General features: G+C 41.5%; 7 protein-coding genes across 9 annotated transcripts; 4 read left to right on the top strand and 3 right to left on the bottom strand.

The window, feature by feature from the left end:
• Positions 1 to 474: 474 nt before the first annotated feature.
• LOC133839708 (uncharacterized) lies at positions 475 to 2,603 on the bottom strand. Of its 2 annotated transcripts, XM_062271369.1 has the most exons (3): positions 2,211 to 2,603; positions 1,914 to 2,098; positions 476 to 1,681 (listed from the first exon to the last, which is right to left on the bottom strand). In XM_062271369.1, the coding sequence occupies exons 2-3, from the start codon at positions 2,081 to 2,083 to the stop codon at positions 727 to 729; spliced, it is 1,125 nt and encodes a 374-aa protein (XP_062127353.1). In that variant the 5' UTR covers positions 2,084 to 2,098; positions 2,211 to 2,603; the 3' UTR covers positions 476 to 726. The 2 variants fall into 2 exon arrangements, with proteins under 2 accessions (XP_062127354.1, XP_062127353.1); XM_062271370.1 differs by lacking the exon at positions 2,211 to 2,603 and having other exon boundaries at positions 475 to 1,681; positions 1,914 to 2,138.
• Positions 2,604 to 3,029: 426 nt separating this feature from the next.
• Positions 3,030 to 5,029, top strand: LOC133839704 (chromatin assembly factor 1 p55 subunit). Of its 2 annotated transcripts, none has more exons than XM_062271365.1 (3): positions 3,030 to 3,381; positions 3,456 to 4,016; positions 4,081 to 5,029. In XM_062271365.1, exons 1-3 carry the CDS (start codon positions 3,360 to 3,362, stop codon positions 4,788 to 4,790), a joined length of 1,293 nt encoding a protein of 430 aa, XP_062127349.1. In that variant the 5' UTR covers positions 3,030 to 3,359; the 3' UTR covers positions 4,791 to 5,029. The 2 variants fall into 2 exon arrangements, with proteins under 2 accessions (XP_062127349.1, XP_062127350.1); XM_062271366.1 differs by having other exon boundaries at positions 3,031 to 3,381; positions 3,459 to 4,016.
• On the bottom strand, positions 4,844 to 6,903 carry LOC133839703 (protein arginine N-methyltransferase 1). The gene is made up of 4 exons (XM_062271364.1): positions 6,706 to 6,903; positions 6,010 to 6,647; positions 5,773 to 5,954; positions 4,844 to 5,716 (listed from the first exon to the last, which is right to left on the bottom strand). The coding sequence occupies exons 1-4, from the start codon at positions 6,725 to 6,727 to the stop codon at positions 5,026 to 5,028; spliced, it is 1,533 nt and encodes a 510-aa protein (XP_062127348.1). The 5' UTR covers positions 6,728 to 6,903; the 3' UTR covers positions 4,844 to 5,025.
• Positions 6,904 to 7,052: 149 nt separating this feature from the next.
• Positions 7,053 to 7,964, top strand: LOC133839707 (small ribosomal subunit protein uS10m). Its single transcript, XM_062271368.1, has 3 exons — positions 7,053 to 7,197; positions 7,262 to 7,488; positions 7,555 to 7,964. Exons 1-3 carry the CDS (start codon positions 7,189 to 7,191, stop codon positions 7,808 to 7,810), a joined length of 492 nt encoding a protein of 163 aa, XP_062127352.1. The 5' UTR covers positions 7,053 to 7,188; the 3' UTR covers positions 7,811 to 7,964.
• A 237-nt stretch (positions 7,965 to 8,201) lies between these two features.
• LOC133839705 (uncharacterized) lies at positions 8,202 to 9,272 on the top strand. Its single transcript, XM_062271367.1, has 4 exons — positions 8,202 to 8,482; positions 8,543 to 8,740; positions 8,805 to 9,045; positions 9,107 to 9,272. The coding sequence occupies exons 1-4, from the start codon at positions 8,259 to 8,261 to the stop codon at positions 9,230 to 9,232; spliced, it is 789 nt and encodes a 262-aa protein (XP_062127351.1). The 5' UTR covers positions 8,202 to 8,258; the 3' UTR covers positions 9,233 to 9,272.
• An 869-nt stretch (positions 9,273 to 10,141) lies between these two features.
• LOC133839701 (heat shock 70 kDa protein cognate 4) lies at positions 10,142 to 14,190 on the top strand. The gene is made up of 2 exons (XM_062271362.1): positions 10,142 to 10,300; positions 11,901 to 14,190. Exon 2 carries the CDS (start codon positions 11,901 to 11,903, stop codon positions 13,857 to 13,859), a length of 1,959 nt encoding a protein of 652 aa, XP_062127346.1. The 5' UTR covers positions 10,142 to 10,300; the 3' UTR covers positions 13,860 to 14,190.
• Positions 14,191 to 14,540: 350 nt separating this feature from the next.
• On the bottom strand, positions 14,541 to 17,183 carry LOC133839702 (putative ammonium transporter 2). The gene is made up of 5 exons (XM_062271363.1): positions 16,961 to 17,183; positions 16,752 to 16,901; positions 16,199 to 16,686; positions 15,675 to 16,070; positions 14,541 to 15,615 (listed from the first exon to the last, which is right to left on the bottom strand). Exons 3-5 carry the CDS (start codon positions 16,642 to 16,644, stop codon positions 14,685 to 14,687), a joined length of 1,773 nt encoding a protein of 590 aa, XP_062127347.1. The 5' UTR covers positions 16,645 to 16,686; positions 16,752 to 16,901; positions 16,961 to 17,183; the 3' UTR covers positions 14,541 to 14,684.
• Positions 17,184 to 17,636: the final 453 nt, after the last annotated feature.

Below are 17,636 nucleotides of genomic sequence, written 5' to 3'. Positions count from 1 at the left end.
GCAAATAATGAGCATACAAGAATACCTTAAAATTTTAAGGCATATTTTAAAATATGCTTCCCCTTAGATCCTTCTGTAGTCGCGAAAAGCCAACGGCTCCAGGTTTTAAAACTGTAATCGTCATCGAAAGCCAGTGTTGTAAATTGGCTTAAGAGAATGAATGGCGGTAGTTTTAAATGAAATTATTATGTACCTTAATCACTTATTACAGAAAAACAAGAATAATTTGTTTAATTGCCTTTAATAATTTCTTTAATTTTAGGAGGTAGGTTGATGCTCACTCTTAAAAATGCAGGAGACATAATTTTAATAGCCATATTTTAATTATGCTAATTAAAAATACGATGCGCTTAAATTAGGATTACGATCCTAACGATGGCAATTAAACTTTGAGACTGCCAAAAGAGTTTTGCTATAATAATAACGAATATTTATATTATTTTTACCTTCTACGAATAACAATTTATTCAAGTATAAATTACTTATAAATGTCATGTATACAATGATAAAACGGTCTATTAAATTAAAGGAATTTCACCAACATTACTTATTTAAGAATAAATATAAAAACACTTACTAAACTAATTGTCTTTAAGATTCAATTGACGCTCCCGTGTTCAAAACTCTGGGCAATGGGCACTGCTGAAAATAATTATAGGGGCAAATATGGGGCAATATCGCATAATTTTAAATATACCACATTTCTCCAACAAAACTCCAATTAATCTACTCTTCCTTAGAATTCACTTCAATTTCGATTGCATTTCCTTCCGACCTAAAGATCCGTACATAGGCCGATTTGATGCCAAAGTTCCAAATGGCAAAAAAAGGCAAGTAATGCATAAAAAAATCAACTAGCCACACTCGAAAATTGAAGTAGCAGCGAATAAGGTCGTATTTGTGTAAAAACGTTACAATGAATAACCCGTAACTTACGATGAAACGATCCCATAAATTAAGGTCGTAATAGTATGACTTTTGCTGTGGATCTGGTTTTTCATCGGCACGATAATCAAAACTGTAATACTCGTAGCCCTTAACGTAAGCCAAGCGCTTCGTAAAATATATATTCGCACCAACCGAAAACATTGCATTAATGTGCCACAGACCGTTAATAAGTGCTTTAGTCATGCGATAAAAATCCTCATTCGTGTTTGATAATGCTGGCGTATAGACTTTGCGCATCACGATATCCAAGCGCTTTTTCGATTCCTCCCAATTCCCACCGCAAATATTGTATTCATCTTTGATGCCCAGCAAATATCCCAATACTCGCCAAACATGCGTAGTAGCCTCCAGAAAATCCTGATCGTACAATTGTATGCGATGTGCGCCCAATGTTATGAAGCCAATGAAACCAAACTGGGTCAACGCCAAATCCTTCTGTGATATGACACCAGCTCCACAGCGTGTACTCAATTTACTGGAACGCGAATGAGCCCTTCGCACTGTTGCCATACTCGTCCAGAACTTGCTGCTCCTGTCCTCAATCGGGGAGAAATGCCATGTCTGAGTGTGCATGATAGTGCGGACATAGCGGCGATAAGCTGTAAAGCAAGTGGACGATTGCTTCGTGCACATTAAAACTCGCAGAATCGAGGGTATGGCAAGAACTGCAATTAAGCCGGCCAACATGCCCGAGGTCATCACAAACCGATACTTGCTGAAGTACTGCTGGCCTCTGTAAAATAGTGTGTTGAATATAATTATTGAATAAAACTTGGAAGAAATATGTACATATAATATGTATATAATATAGTGCTTATATTCAGAATTCGAAGATTACTTCGAAGATATCCTATTACTCTATCAGTAATAGGGAACAACACGACATACAAATAGAACATAGCCCAGCCGTTAACATTAACAACGATAAACAGTTGACGTGATTTTCATATCCATTCCATACGCACCGCTTGAACAGCTGCTCATCGTACCATGGCGGTAGCTCCAACTCAGCTCCACTGTCGCCCTCTTGGCTGCCGTTCTTCAATAGGTTGTCCAAATAAGCCGAAGCTTGGGCATCTTCAACATGGTCATTATCTGGTTTATCTTTATGTGTTTCGGTTTCGTGTACGTGCATCTTTTACGTAAACAACTGGCAATCAAACAATTTCAAAGAAAGCATTATACAAACGTTGTCATGTAAACAACACCGATGGAGAAAGTTTTGTTAGTCACACTTCGAATCCATTCCACTGTCAACTTACCCCCCACGTCGAGAAATCAGTTGTCTTATTACGTCGTTTGCCAAGCACACTTGCTAAATATCCGCTAATTTTTGCACAATTTAATAAATTAGTTTAGCACACTGTGATCCTGCCAGCAGTTTTCCATTGGTAATTGAAAAAATTGGACGTGCACTTCGTCCAACAACGCGAAGCGAACTGTGTTAACATTCACTCACTCCTCTCCTAATCAAAAAGACCTGGGGATGGGTTGCACCGACCGGTTTGGGGACCGGTGGCAGGTACCCCACTCTCTGAAGAGAGCAAAGAGAGAAACGCGCGAAATTTCAAAAGCGGCAACCGTGATAACCAACATTGATGATTTCCACAGCTAAAACAATATTATTAACTATTTTTTTTATTGTTTTTTTGAAGAAACTTAATGTTTTTCGTTTTTTCGGAGAAAATTGAGCTTTTTTCAAAGCTGTTTTATTTGTCTGAGTGCGACCAGCAGCAAATTTGGCAAAATGTACGTTTTAAGCCTAAATGAATATATAAAATTGCAAAAACAACGAAACCCTCTATCTGGTTACAAATCAGAAATGACTATTATTATTCATTTTTTTCAGATTTCCATCGAAAAATTGTACTTTTCAACAAAACGTTAAATCGAGTAACGTTTTCTATGCGAAGCAATTGGTTTGTAAGTGACAGCAGTTTGAAGCTAATAAATACCGAATAGGCACTTTTGGTATTTTTATTATAAAATATCAAAAGTATTCAAAACGGCATTTCGCCGATGCACGTATGGCAGCGCCTTTATCAATCGATGTCGGCATCGACATCGTCAGGCCGATAACTGTGTTCTACACATCTCTGTCGCATTTTAGCAGCCGACGCGCTTGCAAAAAAAAAGGAGGAAGGAAATAATTTTCTCAATTTTCCCCACCAGCAGCAGCCGCAAGTTTGCTGAGAGTGTACAATTAATTTTGAAATCAATTATCGCATGACTACAAATTGTGTGTTGACGAAGCAAACGTGTATTTTTGAAACAATTGCCTAAGCGTGGACATCATTTTGCCGACTGTGTGCACGCTTTTGCCGCCGCCGCTTTGTTGTTTTGGCGCCCGATTTTGCGACGCGCACGAAAATTGTGTGTAAATTGTAAATTAGCCGCACATAGTGTAAAAAATGGTGGATCGCAGTGATAATGGTAAGTGATTAAATTAAGCGAAATTTAATGCAAATTAATCATGCCAATTTGCTTTCGTTCGCTTTATTTGCAAGCAGCGGAATCCTTTGACGATGCAGTCGAAGAGCGTGTGATCAACGAAGAGTACAAGATATGGAAGAAGAACACCCCATTTCTATACGATCTGGTCATGACGCACGCCCTAGAATGGCCCTCGTTGACGGCCCAATGGCTGCCCGATGTGACGAAGCAGGATGGCAAGGATTACTCAGTGCATCGCCTCATATTGGGCACACACACTTCGGATGAACAGAATCATTTGCTCATTGCCAGCGTTCAGCTACCCAGCGAAGATGCCCAGTTCGATGGTTCACACTATGACAATGAAAAGGGTGAATTTGGTGGCTTTGGATCGGTGTGCGGTAAAATTGAAATTGAGATCAAGATCAATCACGAAGGAGAGGTGAATCGTGCACGCTACATGCCGCAAAATGCCTGCGTAATTGCCACCAAGACCCCATCGAGCGATGTGCTTGTCTTCGATTACACAAAGCATCCCAGCAAACCGGAGCCATCCGGTGAATGCCAACCCGACTTACGATTGCGAGGACATCAAAAGGAAGGCTACGGTCTGTCCTGGAATCCCAATTTGAATGGTAGGTAGTGTAATTGTAAGTTATTCAATTTCATTGGATTGACAACTTACTTGATTATAATTAGGTTATTTGCTCTCGGCATCGGACGATCACACCATCTGCTTGTGGGACATTAATGCCACACCGAAAGAGCATCGCGTAATTGACGCCAAGAATATATTCACTGGTCATACCGCTGTTGTTGAGGACGTCGCATGGCATTTACTGCACGAATCACTTTTTGGCTCAGTGGCCGACGATCAGAAACTTATGATTTGGGATACCAGAAACAACAACACCTCCAAGCCATCGCATACCGTCGATGCGCATACTGCTGAAGTCAATTGTTTGAGCTTTAATCCATACTCGGAGTTTATATTGGCCACGGGATCGGCGGACAAAACGGTTGCCCTCTGGGATTTGCGTAATCTCAAACTGAAACTACATTCCTTCGAGTCGCACAAGGATGAAATTTTCCAGGTGCAATGGTCGCCGCATAATGAGACAATTTTGGCTTCGTCTGGCACTGATCGTCGTCTGCACGTCTGGGATTTGTCGAAAATTGGCGAGGAGCAGAGCTCCGAGGATGCCGAAGATGGCCCGCCAGAGCTGCTGTTCATCCACGGTGGTCATACGGCCAAAATCAGCGATTTCTCGTGGAATCCAAATGAACCCTGGATTATTTGCAGTGTTTCCGAAGATAATATTATGCAAGTGTGGCAAATGGCCGAGAATGTTTACAACGATGAGGAGCCCGAGATACCCGCCTCTGATCTGGAAACCAATACCGCTTAAAGCAAAAACAACAACAGCAACAAATCCGAACAGTTCAAGTTTTTGGCATACCCCTTCTATCTACATAATAAAGATTTATGTGTAATGTTTTTTAGCAAGCGCTACACAACGCCAGCTTACCTGGTGTTTGTGTGAACTCATTCTATATTTATATAAACATATTCTTTAAACTTAAGTTTCACATTTTGTCCACACACGAAATTCTGCATTAAAGATCGATCTGAAGACCAACTAATTAATCCACTGTGTATTTGTGATGTTTGCCGAACGCTTCAATATCCACACGCAACGCTCGCACATCGCCTTGATGACGTCGCGACTTAATCTTGCCCTTGATCACATCGCCCTCTTTCACGTTTTGTAGCTGGTCGATAAAGAACACTGTTTGCTTCCAGTGGGTGGGCGTATGTCTGGGCGATGTGCTGAACTCCACTTTGTTCTCCAGTTCAAACAAAGTGTCAAAGTAGCCGACAAAAGCGCCCAATTTACCAGACTTCGTGCACTTTAAGCTAAACTCATAAGAAAAATTTGGATAGTTTAAATCAGCCGTCATCATGTCAAAGTTGGCGATTTGCTCGCTCTCAGTGAGAATGTGATCGGGATTCACAACCTCCATCAATGGTTCTTCAATGCTGCGTTTGCGCAGATCACTCATATCCACATCGTATACATTTGACCAAAATTCAACGTGCTGAGCATGCAACTCCTCGTTGATGGCCAGTAGATGCAATGTGCAACGATTTGGCAAAATTGTGCCATTGGGCTTTAGATGATGCTGACGAGCATAAATGATAGAATCCAACATAGCCTCGTAGAGCAGGAAATAGCCCATCCACTCGGATATGATGACGTCGTACTTGGCTTCCGGCAATTCAGTATCCTCCAGCATGCCCTTCACTAGCTTTACGTTTTTCACATTGTTTTTCCTGCAGACATACAATACGTAAGACAATCTTTGCAAGCCAAAGTAACTGTTGCCAACCTGACTATGTCCATGGCCGTGTAGACAATCTCGGAGTTGTCAATGCCCACAACGTTGGCGGCACCTGCTTGCGATGCAAATATGGAGAGGATACCAGTGCCGCATCCCACGTCAAGCACAGATTTTCCACTCAAATACTTTGCGTTGTCCAGCAACGCTTTGCGATAACTGCTGGTGCGGACCTGTTAAAGATTAGTTGACTAAACAAATCTGATTTCTCGGAATGCTCACACTTACCGTATCGCTGAGCATCTCGTGGTGAATACCAAAATGGGAATAGCTATTGAAATATTCTTTATCAAACTTGGGAGTATTGCGCACCACTTCATTGTCACATCCTGCTGCTGATGCCATCTTCTCGCCCTTTTCCTGTTGCAGTAGCGTCTTGTAATCGTTGCGCATTCGTTCCATATCCTCGCTGGCCTGCTGCAGTAACTGGGCTTGCTCAGCCAGACGTCGCCTCAACTCAGGCACGCTCTCAGCTGCCTCACCTGTAGTAGTCTCGCCGTTCTTTAGTGCATCGTAGTCATAGCACAGCCAGGGTTCGTACTCCAAGGGCTTGAGATACTTTTCATCATTCCACAATGGCTGCTCCGTTAAGAGAAGTTGCTCTGCACTCAGTTTGTTGGCACGCGTGTAATTAATCAGCTTAATAAATGCATACTGATCCATCTCGAATTTCTTTTTGAGCTGCAATAAATCCACTTTGTGGTCCTTGCTCAAATGTTCGATGGCTGTTTCAATAGTCGGCAAAACGTTGCTGCAAAACAAACAGGTCGTTGGTTCGCCTTCGTCCTCACCCATTTCCTCATCATCGTCGATGTCATCATATGCCTCCTCATCGGAACTGGGATCTGTGATAGACTCGTCGTTCTCTGCCGGGAAAACAGAGTTGTTTACGAGCGTATGTTTGTTTATGTCTTTGACACTTACTTTGTAGATTTGGGGTTTCCATGGTGCTGAATTTAAATACCTAATTAACTTGAAATCACTTTTAATTAAACAAAAAAGTTGATTTAACTGTTAATTCAACAGAAATGTTCAGATGTTTTTGGATAACAAATAAAATAAAAGTTTAAAAAGTTCGTTTTGAATTGCACGTGCGCTACCAAATGACCAATAGAAAGAGGTGGCGAAATATCGATGGCACATCGATTTTTTTAAATATCGATTCTTATTGCTTACATCGATGTTGCAAGTTATTGTAAATTGTTTACAATTGAATAAATTATACTTTCATCATCATTATGATCATATATCTCTTAAAAATATAAGATATTTAGGAATTCTTGAAGATCGACAGAATTTCAAAGTATTCACAAACAGTGTCACCACACACCGGCAAAATGTTTTTTTTGTAGCCCTGACTTGCATAACCCGCACCTGGCAGTTGTGTGGTGAAAAAACAATAACAAAATGATGCAGGTTTGTATTAATTATTTTATTTATTAATGAAAAACAATTAAATACAATTTTATATGTTTTTTAGCTAGTAAAAGCTTTGCGGCAGGTGCAGCCCTCCAGACTATACTCGATAGCAGCAGCGGTGCCAACAACCACAACAACATCGCCCACCGTCGCAGCCCCAGCTGAGCCTGATCAACTTTACAGCAAGCTAGAAATTGAGCTACGTGGTGTTGATCCAGCTGTGCTTAAGAGTTACACCTGGTTTGCCACAACAGCTGCCGAGCATTTGAATATTGAATTGGGCAAGTGGTAAGTAACAAGTAAGCTAACAAAGCGCATCAACATTTAAATCACTATATTTTCTTCAATCAATAGTTGGTCACCCCGAAAGGCACATCATGAACGCATGACTTTGCTGAAGTCGGTGCACATCTATAAGAAGCATCGTGTACAATACGAGATTCGTACACATTTCCGTTACATGAACTTCCACAAGTTGACTGGCTCCACGTTGGACACATTTTTAGAGTACATCGAACGCAATCTGCCCGAGGGTGTGGCACTGCAAGCAACCAAAACAGAGCTACAACAGATACCTGAACACTTGCGGCAACCGCCAGAGCAGGTCTAACATTAGCCATTAGATTAGATCCCTTCGATCTGAATGTAGTTTAATAAGTTTTGCAGTCATGGAGGCATTTCACAGATTATTCTCCAATTGGCGAAAGAAACAAATAAAATGTGTGCTAATCGACAAAAAGAGTAGCCCAAATTGATAACGATAAGCTCTAGTTCACAAACACTTCGTATACTCTACACCTAAAAATAATGTAAATGTAATCTGTACAGAAATTGGTGGTATTTCCTGTGTAGAGCAGTTCGACAAGCGATTAAATTCGAGTGTAAGTCCACTGGCTTTGTAGCAAACGGCACTGCGTAGTTAACAGATGCAATATCAGGGTATTCGTTTCATATCTTGACATTCATAATGGGAACTGGAAATGGCCGCACTTGACAAAAAGGCTTCACATTCGCCAGTAGCATTTCAGTAGCACGCTTCAACTCCAGGCAAAAGCAACATGCAGCAAAGCAGCCGCCGTCTACTTCAACTGCTGCTGGCCACGGCCACAATATACAGTTGCCTCTCACCAGTCGCTTGCGTCTATGAGGACACGATCTTGAATTTTCTGGATGAATTTCGGATGCGCATGTGCCACCCAATTCCTAGTCTAGGCTTACCCGCATTGGATCCACTGCAGTTGGAACATGTCGATACGGCTGTTAACAATCAATACCTAATCGAGTAAGACGATTATGAAAGTGGCTAATCCTCTGATGAAATTAATAATTAATTGCTCTTTAGCTTCACGGGTTCTGTTGACAATTTCAAGTTGGAAGGCTTATCTGATTTCGTGGTAGACCCGCTTAGAATTAATATAATTCCAGGAGTTCAAACGAGTACCGTCAATATTACGTTTCCATACACTTTCTTCAAATCATTGTATACGGCTAAAGGTTCTTTGGCGTACATTCTGAACTTGGCTGGGGATGGAAATGCAGAGTAAGGCAACTTACTTATATAACTCATTACGTTATATTAAGGTTTTCCTGGCAATTATTTTTAGAGCCTTCATTAAGGATTTTAATATCCTTATTACTTGGAGAATTCGAGTTTCCACATCATTAGCAATCACAGCCCTAAATATCCAATTGCATTTGGGCGATTTGAAAATTAACTTTGACAATCTTATGGAGGAGGAGCGTATTAATGATTTCCTTCATGCCTTGATTAACGAATTGGGTGTGGAACTACTGGGCGACGCTTGGGACTATGGACAGGGCACCGTGATTGAAAAAGCAGAAGCGGTGAGTGTCTTAATTATTTCGAATTTGGAAAGCCCATTTCTTAACTCTAATTTTCTTACAGCTCATAAATAGCAAAATTGCTGATATTATCAAAATCGTTATTGGTGGCGGTGGTGGAGAAGGCGAAAGTACGCCCATTTTTGAGGGTGTCGAGCCGGATTGCAAGCTCTTAAAAACCGTTGAATAAGACTGACAAATAAATAGATTGTATTTTTTAATATTAGCATTACAGGGGGTTTTTATTGCTTTGTTGATCCAATTGATTTTATAATCCGTTTGACGGTGGTTGAATTTACTTATCGTTACGATAAGAAACACGGCAAACATATTTATAGCAAGTGCAACTAGGTGTCTAATCAGTAGATAATGTGCACGTAAACCATTGAAAAACCAATTTACATTCTAATCCTGTCATTATCAGCTCGAATATTGCTGATATCGCGTGCCAATACTTGAAGTGTTTTTGGTATGGTGGGGTCTAGATAGCACGAATATTTTTATGACTGTTTATTGATTTATGATCCCAGAGGATAGTAATTTTAAATTTAGCGCGCATTTTCCCGTATGGTAGCCCCATTTAAAGTTTCAGGGCTACATTAAAAGAAGATTTTTCTGCAGCCATGCCACATCGTAAAAATAAAGATTTTGGTGCTACCTAAAGGCCAGAAATACTGAGAATGGTATTTTACAAAGCTATTAAATCTTGGTATACATTTATTTGTTTTTGGTATACTTAATAATAAAATACATAGCGAAATTGACATTTTTTCCTAACTTATAATTTACAAATTTGATAACTTACAAATAGTTATGGGTGCACTACTAAGAATTAATGGTGTAAGGCTTGCACATTTCTTACAAAAGTTCTAGTTTTGTCTTCAGTTTTGGGAGAATAATCAAATTTTGAAATAAAAATGTTCTAGAAGTTGTGTAATTTTTTCGACTCTCGATGAATAACACGCTCTTTAAAAAATTATTCTAATATACGTAACGAATAGTAACTGCGGCATTTTGGAGTATTCATGCTTTAAATACAAGTCTGTGGTCACACTGTTTAGAATTTTCCAGAGCAAGCCGTCGTGTCTCTATAAATACAGGTACACGCGTTCGCCATCATCATTCCTATAAAAAGTGCCAGTTTGATCGAACGTCTGAGTGTCGACTCGGCAGAAAATTTAAGTGGGACAAAGAAGTGAAGTAGCAATTACACGGTTATTCATACATTTAGTACATTTAAACTAAACAACACACAAAGGTAAGTTTTATTTTTAGTAAAGTACGGTTTATTTCCAAAACAATCGAACTACTGCAAAAACGTTTTTAGCACGTGCACTTCGCTTGCAGTAAGCAGCACCGCGTGCGGTGGCCTAGAAAAACTATTTCCATTGACTCATTTCGCCGATAATGTATGGCTTTAATCAATACTTGAGTGCATTGATGCATTTAATATTGATTCAGTTGATACTGCAACTTATTAAAAAAAAAAACATTTAGCACATGAATATGAGTGGCCGAGCAGCTTGAACCTTAGATTTTGAACTTCCACCTACACGCCAGTATGTGTGTCTGTATCGACTTTTATGTGCATTGCGTCATTAACTTTTCCAATATGCATTGCCTATTGGTGCTTGATTATTAATAATTAATCGAAATCCATGCATATTTAAATGTTCTTTGTAGTTTAGGTGATTAATATGTAAGCAATGCGACTGGAATATTCCATTGAAAATTTGCCGCATCACTCACACACGCTCATATTCCACGAGATTATCGCCTACTTACTCACTCATGAGTCACGCTGATGGTTGACCGCTGACGTCTGAAATTTTATTTATGAGACTTCGAACGTTAATATCAATATTAATAATTTATAAATACACATATAGTGGGAAGCATTGTATATTATATAATTTTGTACGTTTACCCCCTATATAAAGCATGAACGAGAACGTGCGTTGCTAACCGGGTTCAAAGTGTGCGTGCACGCGTGGATGGAATAAAATACAAACACATTCAAACATACTGCTTACATAGCAAATTAGCGCGCGCTCGTGTTTGTGCACTATTGTCGTCTCGCTTTTGCCAAGGCGAAAATCAATAAGTGTCAGCGAACGGCGTGGTTTTTGTGTAGCGTACACATGCATACACTCGTACAACCCCTGTCGTCATTGTGGTTGCTCAAGAGCATTCCAGAATTTTCGTCCATGCGGTGCTTGCACCTTTGGAAGGCAATGACAGCAGCTGCTGCTGGTGCTGCCTGCCTCTGTTGAAATACTTCATTGTTATCTCGTTGTATTTATCTTGTTTGAAAAGTTTATCTTGTACATAATGTGCAATACACATTATTTGTAGTATGTACTTGTCTCGTCCATATAAATTAGTCATTTATTCACGTTTCGTTCATTTTTTGGTTCTGAGGTTGACATTAGACGCAACCAGTTTTAGCAAATGAGAAATTCGACGCAAAAGGCATGAAAACGCTTTTACTACAACAATTAGAAATTGTCTATTTTAATTACCGGGGATTAACCTCAGCCTTCATTAAACAAATGCTTACAATATATAAAATTAGTAATCAATCGTAGAATTGTCCAGAGTCGACAATTCATGGGAAGTGCTGCTTTGTTGGCTACTTTCCCATATTATTTCACTGATATTCTGGAATTATTCTGAATTATGAAAATAAAAACAATGCAATTACAGAACTGAGCTGCTAGATATCCAGATATGAAAAAGTTCAATGACACAAGAATTCAATTTTTTTTTCTAAAAAAAACTTATTACCTTTTACTTACTACAAGTACAAAAATAACTAACTCTAGAATTTTCTTTTTGTTGTGCGTGATTCATTACAGATGTCTAAAGCACCTGCTGTCGGTATTGATTTGGGCACCACCTACTCCTGCGTGGGTGTGTTCCAGCATGGCAAGGTTGAGATCATTGCCAACGATCAGGGTAATCGTACCACACCATCGTATGTTGCCTTCACGGAGACAGAGCGTTTGATTGGTGATGCTGCCAAGAACCAGGTGGCCATGAACCCAACTCAAACTATCTTCGATGCCAAGCGTTTGATTGGTCGCAAATTCGATGATTCCGCTGTCCAGTCGGACATGAAGCACTGGCCCTTCGAGGTCGTCAGCGTTGATGGCAAGCCCAAGATTGAGGTCACCTACAAGGATGAGAAGAAGACCTTCTTCCCCGAGGAGATCTCCTCCATGGTGTTGACCAAAATGAAGGAGACCGCCGAGGCCTATCTGGGCAAGACGGTGACCAATGCTGTCATCACTGTGCCTGCTTACTTCAACGACTCACAGCGTCAGGCGACCAAGGATGCTGGTACCATTGCCGGTCTGAATGTGTTGCGTATTATCAATGAGCCAACTGCTGCAGCCATTGCTTATGGTCTGGACAAGAAGGCTGTCGGTGAGCGCAACGTGTTGATTTTTGATTTGGGCGGCGGTACTTTCGATGTCTCCATTCTGTCGATTGATGACGGCATCTTCGAGGTCAAATCTACGGCCGGTGACACCCATTTGGGTGGTGAGGATTTCGACAATCGTCTCGTCACTCACTTTGTGCAGGAATTCAAGCGCAAGCACAAGAAGGATCTGACCACCAACAAGCGTGCTCTGCGTCGTCTGCGCACCGCCTGCGAGCGTGCAAAGCGCACCCTCTCCTCCTCCACCCAGGCCAGCATTGAGATCGACTCTCTGTTCGAGGGCACCGATTTCTACACCTCGATCACCCGTGCTCGTTTCGAGGAGTTGAACGCTGATCTTTTCCGCAGCACCATGGATCCCGTCGAGAAGGCTCTGCGTGATGCCAAGCTGGACAAGTCGGCCATTCACGATATTGTGCTGGTTGGTGGCTCAACCCGTATCCCCAAGGTCCAGCGTTTGCTGCAGGATCTGTTCAACGGCAAGGAGCTGAACAAGTCCATCAATCCCGATGAGGCTGTTGCCTACGGTGCTGCCGTCCAGGCTGCCATCTTGCACGGCGACAAGTCGCAGGAGGTGCAGGATTTGCTTTTGCTCGATGTTACTCCCCTGTCTCTGGGTATCGAGACTGCTGGTGGCGTGATGAGCGTGCTCATCAAGCGTAACACCACCATTCCTACCAAGCAGACCCAGACCTTTACCACCTACTCGGACAACCAGCCCGGTGTGTTGATCCAGGTCTATGAGGGTGAGCGCGCTATGACCAAGGACAACAATCTGTTGGGCAAATTCGAGTTGTCGGGAATCCCACCTGCACCTCGCGGTGTGCCCCAGATTGAGGTCACCTTCGATATCGATGCCAACGGTATTCTGAATGTGACTGCTCTGGAGCGTTCGACCAACAAGGAGAACAAGATCACCATCACCAATGACAAGGGTCGTCTGTCCAAGGAAGATATTGAGCGCATGGTCAACGAGGCCGAGAAGTACCGCAACGAGGATGAGAAGCAGAAGGAGACCATCTCTGCCAAGAACGGTCTGGAGTCGTACTGCTTCAACATGAAGGCTACCCTCGATGAGGACAATCTGAAGAGCAAGATTTCCGACTCTGACCGCACCACCATTTTGGACAAGTGCAACGACACCATCAAGTGGCTGGATGCCAACCAGCTGGCCGATAAGGAGGAGTACGAGCACCGTCAGAAGGAGCTGGAGGGCGTCTGCAATCCAATCATCACCAAGCTGTACCAGAGTGCCGGTGGTGCTCCTGGTGGTATGCCCGGTGGCATGCCCGGAGGTATGCCTGGCGCTGGTGGTGCTCCTGGAGCAGCCGGTGCTGGCGGCGCTGGCCCCACCATCGAGGAGGTCGATTAAACAATTCACCAACCAACCAACCAAACATCAACTATACAATAAAACAATTATAAACAATTTACACCTTACACACATCAAACTATATATTTAACTTGGATTCTAAATTAGAGAAAAACACCAACAACAAGAACAAACGACAACTGCTCTTGAACGTTATATTATAATAATACAACTGCAACATCAACAACTAATGAAAGAAAACCAAAATACTGCTCTAAAATAAGATAATAAATATATATTATATTATTATCATCATTCATCGATCGATCATCCAAACTATATTTGCTTGTACTTGAATTAAATAAATCAATTTGAGAATTGCAAACACAAATCTGCTATTTTATTAATAGATATCTTTCAACCCGATATAAATAGGCACCGTATATATTAAAACTTAACGTGATGTGTGTTTGTCTGATTTTGTGTATAGATTTGTGCATATATCCATACTTTCTATTCATCATATGTAGGCGTAGGAATTTGAGGAAAATATTTGTTATTTTCTCATTCTTATATGGAAGTGTTGTTTTTATGGTTCTGCAACTTTTGGGTATTTTTTTTAAAGTTATTTGATTATTTGGAATCATTCGTTGTTTGCTGTTGTTAGGAATTCATTCAATATTTTTATTGTTTAATAACATAACTTTTAGATATTTTACAATATCTTAACGTTTGCTCTTTTTTATTTAATCATACTATTGGATTATGCTTTGTTTTAGAATTAATTTATTTCCTTGCTGCGTTTTGTTATACTTCTAAATAATCTTCATTCTATAGTTTTGAAACCTTAGAAGAATTTTTGTGTCTGAAGTCTTTATTTGCTTCCTAATCCACCCAAGCAAAGTTTCCGTCCTTGTCCAGCTTTGCAATGTGATTTATCACAGGCAGCTCGCTGTTGTTGAGCTTATAGGTGCCTTGATCTCTTGTCCATATTTCTCGTCGAGCACGCACTGACTTTACCCGGCGTCCAAAGACATTATCGAGCTCCTGCTGTTTCTCGCCGGCATTGGCCGATTTCAAATTGAATGCAATATCCGAATCCAGCTGTCGTTGCTCCAGTGTTCGCATTGGCGATGCCACCTTTTTATTATTGCCACTAACTTGCTCCAGATAGGATTGCCACTGCTGCAGCTTATCCTCGGCAGCGCGAAGTTGTTCAATGCTGCGCTCGTGGCCGGGATTAAGGCCAATGGGCTGAACGCCTGCAATCTCATTGAGATCAACCTTGATTGGGGCGAGAGCGGAAATAGCACGCGATAAACCTATTTGGGTGTGACGAATGCGATGCTCAGTGAGATCGGCGCCCAGCAACTCCTCGTGCGGATCCATGCGTATGGGAATAACCTTATTGATCACGTAAAGAAGCAGAAAGGTGGAGCAAATACCCCAGCAGGCCAAGCAGAAGGCGGACAGCGTTTGAATGCCCAGCAGGTACCATCCGCCTCCCTTGAACAGACCACTGCGTCCCTTCGTGGTGTCCATGGGCACCGGATTGTCGGCAAACAAGCCAACGGCAATAACACCCCAGATGCCACACACACCATGCACTGCACTGGCGCCCACCGGATCATCGACGCCCATCCGATCGAACAGCGGCATTGCCAGCACACAGAGCAGAGCACCCATTGCACCAATAATGAGAGCCTCCCAGGCGCGATACAAGAAACAGCCAGCAGTGATGGAAACCAGCGAACCCAAGATGCCATTGATCAGATCCATGATATCCATACGTCCATCGTGCCGCCAAAAGGAGTAGCTTTTAAATCCATAGTTTAAATTAAAGATCAACCAGTTTAAAGCTTAATTTGCGCTTACATGGAACTCACGAATCCGCCGCCAAAGGAGCCCATCATGGTCATGACCGCTGCACGCGCCGCATACTGCCATTTAGCACCGCTGACGCCGTAGGTGCTGCCCGAATTGAACGCCAGCCAGCCCCACCAGAGCACAAAGAGTCCCATGCACGCATTAACCGGATTGCCCAACGGCAATGGATCGTAGCCCTCGGCATAGCGGCCCAGTCGAGGTCCCAGCATGGCAGCCGAGGCAAACGATGCTGCGCCTCCTATAAGATGCACTGGACCACTACCAGCTATGTCCACGGCACCGAGATTATTGAGGAACCCATGTTCACCCCACACCCAGCCTGCGGGTATGCAATAGACTACCGTATTGAGCAGAGAGAAGACGCAGTATGCCTTGAAGTTGCAACTGAAGAATGGAAAATTTATATTAAACTAAAGATATGTCTGAAACTTAAGTTACATGTGGTCTTATTGGTAATTGACCTCCAAATTTCGTGTCATTTAGTCTCATAAAAATAGTTATCGGGACCTTACCGTTCTGCCATGGCGCCGCTAACAATCGTTGTGGACGTAGTGGCAAATGATAGTTGAAAGAGAAAGGCTGCAAATATCTGTCCCATCAGTTCATCGCCAACGGGCGGATCGAGCAAAAAGTCACCAATGGCCATGAAGGGATTTGAAAGAGGTCCACGTCCAAAGCTCATGCCATAGCCAAAGAGCCAATAAGTGAATCCACCTAGCACAATGTCAATGACATTCTTCATCATAATGTTGACCTCGTTTTTAATAGACACACAGCCGGATTCCAACATGCCAAAGCCAGTTTGCATGGTGAAGATGATGAATGACGAGGTCAGCACCCAATTGGTGTCCTCTACTGAAAGATCGTAGAGTCCTGGTATGACATAACTGCTATTCCGCGCCACGCCCTTTAAGGCGGTCACTTGCGCGGCCGTCGAATTCCCTAGCTTTGACGACATCTCTGAGATCCGACTTTACGTGTTTTATCGGACGTAGTTACTCTAAAAATGAATCAAATTGCAATTGCCTGAATCTGAATGAAAACTTCAAAAACGTTACAAATTACCTGCATTTGATTGAAATGCAAGATAATTGCTGGGAACAGACCAAGCTTCAATTATTTATCTGTTGCATTTGAATGTGCGTGTTGTTTACAACGAACCAGCTTATTATACCCTGTAATAATTGCAAGCACTCCAAGGGGTAAGCTTAATTGCTTAATTAAACCTTTCTTATGGTGAACTGCGAACATAGTAGTATGTATAGTATACTTACTGTGTCGCACCATAAATTTGATGTTTACGTCTTATTACAGGCTATTCTCCACTTCGGGCTTGACGATAAAAGTCTATTTTTAGCTATTCGCACTTGACATTGTCATCAAGCTAATGTTGTTGTTGTCGCTATTGCATGTCATGTGCAATTTGCAAAATAAATGAACACTAAACATTTGGCATTAAATTCAATTAGAAAATCTTGCGCAGCTACTGCAGCCTGATTTTACTCTTAGCTTTTCTTTGAGAATGACGAATGGAATAGTCGCAAAGATTTCTGTATTTTAATTTGAAATATACTTTTCTATTACTCGTGACGGATGCACAACATTCAAAAAATTTAGCGCGGCAAACTCTTTTTATATCTTCAAAACCTCATTATTATTACTAACAATATGATAATGTTGAGCATGACATCTTACCATAAAAATCATAAGTGGTTTTATCTTCCTTCAATTCAAAGTAACTAATAATCGAACAATCATATAACCGTATATGTACATATTTAAAAAATGTAACAGAAATTCCTCTGGCTTACGTTACGTTCTCTGAGTTTACGTCAAATCTGGTATTTTCTGGGTAGAGGACATTTGCATCGTAACTTACCATATTTTATAGAGAGTTGATGAGCGTCTTATATCTAAACATATTTTTGCAATGAAAGCCTGAACCGAAAG

This window comes from Drosophila sulfurigaster, chromosome 2R (genome assembly GCF_023558435.1).
Source record: "Drosophila sulfurigaster albostrigata strain 15112-1811.04 chromosome 2R, ASM2355843v2, whole genome shotgun sequence".
Classification (NCBI taxonomy): domain Eukaryota; kingdom Metazoa; phylum Arthropoda; class Insecta; order Diptera; family Drosophilidae; genus Drosophila; species Drosophila sulfurigaster.
Note: the sequence above shows the minus strand (reverse complement) of the source record. Positions and strands in the feature narration are given on the sequence as shown.

Coding starts and splice junctions, on each gene's coding strand:
- LOC133839708 (XM_062271369.1), bottom strand. CDS start 2,083: ATGCACGTACACGAAACCGAAACACATAAAGATAAACCAGATAATGAC. Junction 1,682..1,913: donor GATGAGCAGCTGTTCAAGCG/GTGCGTATGGAA, acceptor ACTATTTTACAG/AGGCCAGCAGTACTTCAGCA.
- LOC133839707 (XM_062271368.1), top strand. Junction 7,489..7,554: donor AATATTGAATTGGGCAAGTG/GTAAGTAACAAG, acceptor TTCAATCAATAG/TTGGTCACCCCGAAAGGCAC.
- LOC133839701 (XM_062271362.1), top strand. CDS start 11,901: ATGTCTAAAGCACCTGCTGTCGGTATTGATTTGGGCACCACCTACTCC.
- LOC133839704 (XM_062271365.1), top strand. CDS start 3,360: ATGGTGGATCGCAGTGATAATG. Junction 3,382..3,455: donor GGTGGATCGCAGTGATAATG/GTAAGTGATTAA, acceptor TTTATTTGCAAG/CAGCGGAATCCTTTGACGAT. Junction 4,017..4,080: donor CTGGAATCCCAATTTGAATG/GTAGGTAGTGTA, acceptor GATTATAATTAG/GTTATTTGCTCTCGGCATCG.
- LOC133839703 (XM_062271364.1), bottom strand. CDS start 6,727: ATGGAAACCCCAAATCTACAAA. Junction 6,648..6,705: donor GGAAACCCCAAATCTACAAA/GTAAGTGTCAAA, acceptor TTTTCCCGGCAG/AGAACGACGAGTCTATCACA. Junction 5,717..5,772: donor ACGGCCATGGACATAGTCAG/GTTGGCAACAGT, acceptor GTATGTCTGCAG/GAAAAACAATGTGAAAAACG.
- LOC133839705 (XM_062271367.1), top strand. CDS start 8,259: ATGCAGCAAAGCAGCCGCCGTCTACTTCAACTGCTGCTGGCCACGGCC. Junction 8,483..8,542: donor AACAATCAATACCTAATCGA/GTAAGACGATTA, acceptor ATTGCTCTTTAG/CTTCACGGGTTCTGTTGACA. Junction 8,741..8,804: donor GCTGGGGATGGAAATGCAGA/GTAAGGCAACTT, acceptor AATTATTTTTAG/AGCCTTCATTAAGGATTTTA.
- LOC133839702 (XM_062271363.1), bottom strand. CDS start 16,644: ATGTCGTCAAAGCTAGGGAATTCGACGGCCGCGCAAGTGACCGCCTTA. Junction 16,071..16,198: donor AGCGGCGCCATGGCAGAACG/GTAAGGTCCCGA, acceptor TCCATTCTTCAG/TTGCAACTTCAAGGCATACT. Junction 15,616..15,674: donor GGCGGATTCGTGAGTTCCAT/GTAAGCGCAAAT, acceptor TGGATTTAAAAG/CTACTCCTTTTGGCGGCACG.